An 8,067-nucleotide genomic window follows, 5' to 3' on the forward strand; every position below is an offset into this window, starting at 1 on the left:
TCTCCCTTTGGAGGGTGCTTACCAGTGTTTGTGTGTTTTGTGGCACATAGAATGAATTCAATGGAACACTGAGTTAACTCTACCACCCAGGGTACAAAATATATTGTGAAGACATATGAAAACATCACAAAAGAGAAAAAGCTGTGCATAAAAAAGAAAAAGCTGTACTACCCTGGATTGGTGTGCCCTGGGCCCAGAACAGCCCCCTGGTGCTTCAGGGTAAAGGCAGAGAGGCTGTGAGCATGTGCACAATCACTCACTGTGTGTTAACTGCTGTTCTGTAAGTTCACACCACAGCCCAGCAAATAGTGACTTGTTTGTGTTCAGATACCTTAAAACCATCGTCCAAGCCAGTGAAAACATTACAGTTCTTCAGAGACAAAATACCAGCTGTGTAACTTGCTGGCTTGCAGCAAATCTCACACACCATCTTGAAGCTGGGCAAGCCCAAGTGCTCCCCTCACTGCAGGTAACCTCCCCTGGTATCTGCAACAGCTACAGGCAAGAGCTACCCATCTGCCTGGGGGAGATCTTACAGCCTGCTCAGAAAAGAAGATGGGATTTAATCCTAAATAGCTGAAATAAATTCATTATCTCAGGTTTAGAGGGGTTTTTGCCTTCTAATTTCTGGGAAGAGTGGAGATTTTTGCATGTTGTACATGCTTTTTGTGGGTTTTTTATTTCATTAATGTAAAATTGATTTTGTAATATAAACATGACTATTGTTTCTCTTTAGAATGTGTACAAATTTTAAAAAATTGAGTATGTCACTTGCAGCATTTGGAAGAAGATACTTAAAACACTGGTTTATGGTCTTTTGGCATGATCAGTGTTGTCACTTGTCAAACAGCTCTGACATTAATGTTTCACTTTACCAGTTCACTTTTTGAAAGCTTAGGCATTTCAGCCTGCCTTATTTCTGTATCTTCTAAACTGTTTAATATATCTAGCTTTTAACCAACACCAAAGTGATTCTATATATCTGAAAGGCTAAGTCCAGGAGAATTATTTTATTGGAGCAATGAAATGAAGTCTTGTAACTAAAATTATTTAGTGTCTGCATCTTAATAGTGAAGACCAGTCATAGATGTTACACTGAAATCTAGTCTATCAGGAAGCAAGACAGGAAAGATCTTAGATAATCTGGTTTTGCTCAGCTATTCACAATGAGGTTTTTGGCACTTTCCACATTGTCTAGGTCACAGTTAAGTCACCAGGAGTTTGTTGAGAGACAAGACTGTAACAGCAGAGCATCCTTTTCTGCAGTCAGGTTTATAGGAGTAAATTTTATGTTTGTTTTCTGAAGGCTAAAGCTAACGCCTGATTTTACTTTCTTAGACATTTACCCATAAAGCCTTCTAAAAAAATCGTGTATCATAATACCATGTAAAATACATTAAACAGATTCATGCTCAATAAAATAACCTGGATTTTTTTTTGTAAAAGGTCTTATTTATTTGATACAAAAAGTTATGGTTAATTCTAAAAACAGTGGTGGTATTACATCAAAAAAGAAATTTAAAACATTAATGAACTTGATTTTGATATTTCTATTCTAAAATTTTTATTAAAAAAGCCTCTGCCATGTGCAAAACAAGACAAAGGCTACAGATGCAAGGCTTTGGTGCCTTTCAGTCCAGTACTTGCATCCAACTCTATTGAAATAAATTTCGAAAAAAATAGTACAAAATAATAATAATAAAAAGGTATTATACAAAGGGAGGGAAGTTATTTTGGCAGTTCTTCAATGATAATTCGGGAGACTGAATTCCATCCAGTAGAAGCATCTCCCCGTGGGTAATCTGAGCACGTCCCAACCCAGATGGCGATATCCACCAAGCCAGCGCTGATCCCTTCGCACAGGCCTTCCACTGACCAAAGACAAAAATGAGGTTACCTCAGCACACACAATCCCTTTGTATTTCACAACTGAAGGGGGACACAATTGCCTAACAACAGCAGTTTGTTGCAAGCTTGTGCTATTTAGTTAAATGCAAACAGTTTTTAGAATTTTAAAACAATTTCAGAAATAAAAACTATTATGTAGAGATTTAGCAGCGTCAGCAACAGCCGTGCTGTGCTTCTGTCCGTGCTGCTGTTTGACATTGCAGTACCTGCAGCAGATCACAATCCACAGGATGGCTAAATGGGAGATGTACCTGCTTCTTTAAATACCCAAATTTACACACTGGGAGCTGGAATATGGCTTCATACCCTTCCAGACATCTTTCTAGCAGTGATGGGAGGGGGTGGAGGCACAGCTGGTTTACAGCTAAGCCCTGTAAAGGTGATTGCCACCCTGTAAGCTTTTCCACTCCTAAGTCACTGCTTCTGTATAAAGTTCCACTCCTGATACCCCACGAGCACCACTAGTTGGAGGTGGGGTAATGAAGACCAGTCAGCTCTACCCCTATGCTGAAAAACATCCTATAATAGCTCTAGACATTAGATTTCATGTAGTCATGCAGTACAGGGAAGAAAGTGGAGAAATGGCATAGACTTCACATTCCCTTTTCTTAGTGTCATATCCTATTATGTTGAATGAGTTCACTCATTTCCCTCTGCAAAGCAGAATTACTCCCAGGTATTTCACTTTAGAAGTACTTTTGTGCCCCACCTGAAATCAGTAGAAATTGCAGGAGGAATTGCAGATAATGTGCAAATGTCAGTATTTTAAGCCAGGATGACACTACTTGGCAGTAAGGCTGTTTCCCTTAGGATAATACAGCACAGAATGTCTCTGTATTCGTGCTGTGGCAGAGATCAATAGACCTGTCTGGACAGAAGTCTCTTCCATTTCTAAATCTCAGGATATAAGTACCACAAAAAATACCACAGCAAGAAAGTACCATTTAATAAATAATAATACTGGTACTTATCAATAGTCAACTCTGAGGCAGCAGAGTAAGAGGAACAAGTGTGAGTTGGCCACTCTGTGCCTTTGGTTGCTGCTGCTGCCTTCTGCTGCACCTCTGCTCTCCCAGCATACCTACCTGAGGAAGTTCTGTGTATGTTGATAGTAGAATTCAGCTCCGGGCTTCCTTGATCTAAGTATATTATGGCTTCGATGGGCAGCGGGCCAGCACACTCTGCCCCGTTGAAGGTGAAGTACCAGCGCTGGCAGCAGGCGTTCCTGCACTTGAGCCGCAGCGAGCCGCTGAAGAGCACGCGGAGAGCGCTGTTGGAGCGCATCTTGGTAAACGTGCACTCCTGGCAGGAGACAAAACACCTCTGGGTCTGAGCCTGGGTATTTTCTATACATTTAGGACACAGGTTTAGGAATATATTTATTTCAAAATGTTTTGGTTATTCTCTTTAGTCCCCTCTGGGAAAAAAAAATAATTAGAGCCTGGAAAATCCCTCGTGCAAAGATGCAAATCAGAACAGCGCCTCATAGATGGTAAAGGAGAAAATGGATTATGGAGATTCTTTGTTTAGATAACACCTGCTGTTAAGTTGGTAGCCTAGTTACTTTCTGGGATTCATGTAAAGGGATACAAGCTCTCTTAAAGGTGCACTCAAGCCACAGAATTAACCAATCATAAGAACTGGAAAGGACCTCTGAAGATCATCTAGTCCAACCCCCAACTCCCTGCATGACAAGACATCACAGTTTCTGTCCCTGCTAACAGAAATCCTGGACTTAATGATTATCACAAGACTTCTGAACAGTTTATACCAAATAAAATCTCCACAACTGAAAAATAAATACTTTCAGGTTTTTCAGTGGTTGTTAATTACTTAAATGTTAACCACAGTCTTCAGAATGCTGGATATCATGGGAAACAAACAAACAAACAAACAAACTAGGGACAGTTCTGCAAGTACAAGGCAGTGAGAAAAATCTACTGAAAAAGTTGATTCTCCCTCTAACCACAGCACAGCAGTTAAACTGCTACAATCACTCTGGGCTTTGCTTCAAAGCTGGGACTGAGCAGGGATTTTTTCTGAAAGTTTTACACCCAGGGCTGCAGTAGAGGACAGACTGTGTCAGTCTGGGTGACACTGGCAATTCTGCTTCTGAGCAATGCTGATCCTTTGCATCCTGCACCTGAGTTTCAGTGAACAACCACTTTGGAGCAAGAGTTATAAAGATGGGTATAATTAACAGATTAAAGGTGTTAGTCCCTTTTTAGGATTGAAATGGTAAAAACCTTGCCCTGTTTTGGGCAAGCTAGAGGTACTTTTTTGGTACTGTGATTTTCAGCCTTACAGCTACAGATCTGGTCTACAAAACATCCTCTTACACCAGCTGTAAAATTCTTCCAAAACCCTATTCCAGAAATGAAAGAGGTACATAGCTGAAACACAGCTGAGAGGAATCCGAAGCAGCTGAGCCTTTGAGAGATTCACCCTTGCATGCAGAAAAAGGCCCCAGCAGGAGATGTGTGAGGCTGGCACTGCCCAGCTCACAGAGGCAGGCCTGGAGCCTGCTGTGGTTGGTGCAGCCCTGGGGCAGAGCCAGCTTACCGCGATCTTGCCAAGGTCGATGCCGTAATTGAGCGCGCTCCACGAGCACTGCTTGAAGTTGGGTGTCCAGGACTCCTCGATGCTCTCACGCATGCACTCGCCCTTCTCCCCCTTCAGCCCGTCCCGTCCCGGGATCCCAGGTGTCCCAGGGATCCCGTTGGCTCCCGGATTTCCATCCCGTCCAGGAACACCGCTGGGCCCTTGTAAGCACATGCCATTATACTGGAAGACAGAACAGATCTTGCTGCTTCCATCCCTTAATTCTGAGGCTAACCAAGTCAAGCACAAATGAATAACAACAAAACACAAAGCCCCTGCTGTGCCATGATGGGCTATTTCTGCATCTCTGAGAAAGTGGTTCCACAGGAAAAAAAAAAATGAAGAATACATTTTCAACTATAAGAATTGCCAGCAGAATTTGCTGTAAAATAAGATGCCATCTTTTTAATGAAATGATACATAAATCCTAGAATTAAAACTTTACCCAGTCAAAGAATAAAAACCTGTTGGAAAACCTCAGAGGAGTAAAAACATTTCAATACAGAAACAAATAAAGGAGTCACATGTTAATAGTTGCTTTCTCCTAACCCACCATGACTTATATAATTGCCTATGCTAATATGTTTTCATAATTATTTTTTCATTTTTTTAAAGAAAATTTTCCATTTCATAGAGAGCAAAGGTTAATGCCACTTTTCTTCTGTCACTACTCCTCTGGTACACAAGCACATCGTGATAATCAAGCACCACAGTTCAGACTCCAACATGCACACAAATGGATGGTGGTAGGACTGGGGGAAGCTGCACCCTGGAATAAAGCTGAACTCAGGAACCCTGTTTGTAATAGTGGGAAGGCACATGTGGGGGGAGGGCACACTAACATCCTTCCTAACATCACAGTATTAGCTAAGAAAGGTCAAATGTTGCTCTCCCAAACTCCATGTTAACACAGATCGCCTTCATACTTTGTGAGACTTGGGACTGCCCACCTTGGAGAGCAGGCTTTGGGAAGAAGCCCAGAGCTCCTTCCCTCAGCAGCCTGAGTGCTGGGATGCGGGTGGAGCACTGGTGCCGGCCAGCATGGAAATGCTGAGCAGGAACCCGCACGGGCTGCCCATGGCTCTCACTTCATGTGCACTTCCCCATCTGGTGACTGACTGCTTTCTCCAGTCTTATCCCAAATCCCCACAGAGAGCTGTATTCTGCTCTTCCACTTTCTCACATTTATTTGTCTTCATCCAGTTTAAACCACCTAATCCTCACCTGTTTCAAAAAGAAACAGTGCTACACCTATTCCTGCTCATGCCAGCCATGATCCTGTCTGCACTGCAGGCACTACAAACTACAGCCCTCTTTCCTTTTTCAGACTGGTGAACTTTCTTCACTGAGGCTGTGCCTTTTCACGGGTTCTGGTGCAAAAACCAGCAGAGCCATCACAGTCTTAACTGGAACCACACCAAAAGTAAAATCAGTGACTGTATGGAGAGGTCTAGTAAGAAGTCAGATGAGAGTTTTGACTAATGGTTGCTAGCTTTCCCTTACTACCTTCACCAAAGAAAATCCTGCTGGCTAAAGGCACTGGAAATACTGGAATATTTTAATGAAGAAAACGACGTTTTAGGAAAGTTAGCTGAAGAGAAGGCTGGCTGGCAAAGCACACACCAACCCAGGAGAACAATGCCAGGACATTTCTATTTCACACAGCAGCAGTTAGCTGGTTTTGCTGTTGCTTTCCCACCAGACTCTATTTGTGACAGTGGCTGGCTCTGGCTTTTGCATGTGGTTACTCACCACAGAAACCCTGGACGTGCAAATAGGCAAGAGCTGGGGACAGGCCAGAACTCTGGCCTATTGCCCCCATCCCCAGAGACACGAGAGGGGCTGGCCTGCCTTCACAGAGGAGCTGGACCCACAGCCACACAGGGAGAGCTCCTCAGACATGGCACCTCAAAAAAATAAATGGGAGCACAAGAATCACCTGGGCTTTGGGCTCCACTCCAACTAAAACTGTCTGTCTTGCCAAGTCAAGTCTTTTTCATGCTTTCTTACGCTGGAAATGCATAAAACATATTTAAACATCCAGGATCTCCCCTCAGTCCTGCCTCCATTCTGCCCTGGTGGGGCTTCTGCTGAAACAGTCTGCACAGCTGGGCTGTGCATGAGTCAGCTGCCATTGATTTACCCACACTTTGCTGCTCACTCAGTTGCATCCAAAAGAGCACTGAGCAATTTCAAAGAAATGAGAGACCCTAAAATACTGCTCAGAAAATGTTAGCTCATCCATGTCTACAGACTCCTAATTCTCAGCGCAATCCAATTTCCACAATAAAAGTGAAAAGGCAATGAAGTAGTGTGAAAGGGAAGGAGCTTTGCTAGCAGTGATGCTTCCAGTACATCACTTTAGGGGATCTCTCTGGAGATCACGGAAGAAATGGCCAGACCACTGGTTTTCTATAGAAGGTGAACGGCAGTCCAGCAGCTCACAGAAATACCTTCACATCTGCTTTCTGCATTCCAAGGACTGGAAAATTTCCCTGCTGTCATCTATCCCTGAGATGGGATAGTCCCAATGCATTCAGGTTTCTCGTAGCAATGGAATTGCAACAGTGGCGTGCAGTCCGTGCAGCCGAAGGAAATAATGCATTCATGCGACTCCAAGGAGAAGTGTGCTCAGTAAGCATGCAGACAGCTTTTAGGGCATACAGATAGTTTTTCTCACTCCTATTTATCCACTGGCATTTTAGGAGCTGAACGGCAGTTAAGTGCTCGTGTTGGAAGGAGCTGAACAGCGTTTACTGCCTGTGTCGGAGGCGCGGTAGGAGCTCGGCGCTGCCCGTGCAGCAGGGGCAGGGAGCAGCCCCGGCGCTGCCTCGGCTCCCAGCGGTGCCCGGCCCGGGCCCCGGGGAGTGCGGGCTCCGCCGGCTCCAGCCGCGATCCCCGACCCAGCCCGATGGGGAAAGCGCTGAAGCATCACCGGGCCGCCCAAAGCCTGCGGCTGTGTCAAAGCCCGTCCAGCGCCTCGTCCGCATTTTCCTGATTCAGCACAACCAAGAGATGCCCAGCAGCGCGGGACCCGCGCTCCCTGCCTGGAGCGGACACGAGATTTTTCGAAAGCCTCTGATCTATCGCATTTTTCCTATCTTTACAAGAACAAAGCGGCTGCGTGGCTCCTCGGCCACCCCCCGCCCGCCCGGCTCCCCGACACCTCCGCGCCCCCCGCTCCGTCCCCGGCGCCGCCGCCCTCACCACGTCCAGCACCTCCCGCTGGCGGAGCGCCTTCTGCTTGCCCTTGGGGCTCTCGGAGCCGCCGTGCGGGGCCGCCAGCAGCAGCAGCGCCAGCAGCAGCAGCAGCGGGCCGGCGGCCGGGACGCGGGGCATGGTGCGGGCCGGGGGTGCGCCGGGCCGGCGGCAGCAGCAGCCCGGGACCCCGCTCGGGCGGCAGTGCGGAGATAAATGAGCCTTTCAGAGAGCGCAGCCCGAGCTCCCTCCCCGGGGAGGCCGGGAATTTCCATCCTGTAACCGAGCGGGCCGGCCGGGCAGAGCCGCCCCCCCGCCGCCATTGGCGCGGGGCCGGGGCTCCCCTCGGGCCGGCCCCGC

At 46.3% G+C, this 8,067-nt stretch overlaps 1 protein-coding gene across 1 annotated transcript; it reads right to left on the reverse strand.

The window, feature by feature from the left end:
* Positions 1 to 1,487: 1,487 nt before the first annotated feature.
* Positions 1,488 to 8,067, reverse strand: CTHRC1 (collagen triple helix repeat containing 1). Its single transcript, XM_063389816.1, has 4 exons — positions 7,717 to 8,067; positions 4,471 to 4,692; positions 2,994 to 3,210; positions 1,488 to 1,871 (listed from the first exon to the last, which is right to left on the reverse strand). The coding sequence occupies exons 1-4, from the start codon at positions 7,846 to 7,848 to the stop codon at positions 1,729 to 1,731; spliced, it is 714 nt and encodes a 237-aa protein (XP_063245886.1). The 5' UTR covers positions 7,849 to 8,067; the 3' UTR covers positions 1,488 to 1,728.

This window comes from Prinia subflava, chromosome 1 (assembly GCF_021018805.1).
Source record: "Prinia subflava isolate CZ2003 ecotype Zambia chromosome 1, Cam_Psub_1.2, whole genome shotgun sequence".
In the NCBI taxonomy this organism is placed as follows: domain Eukaryota; kingdom Metazoa; phylum Chordata; class Aves; order Passeriformes; family Cisticolidae; genus Prinia; species Prinia subflava.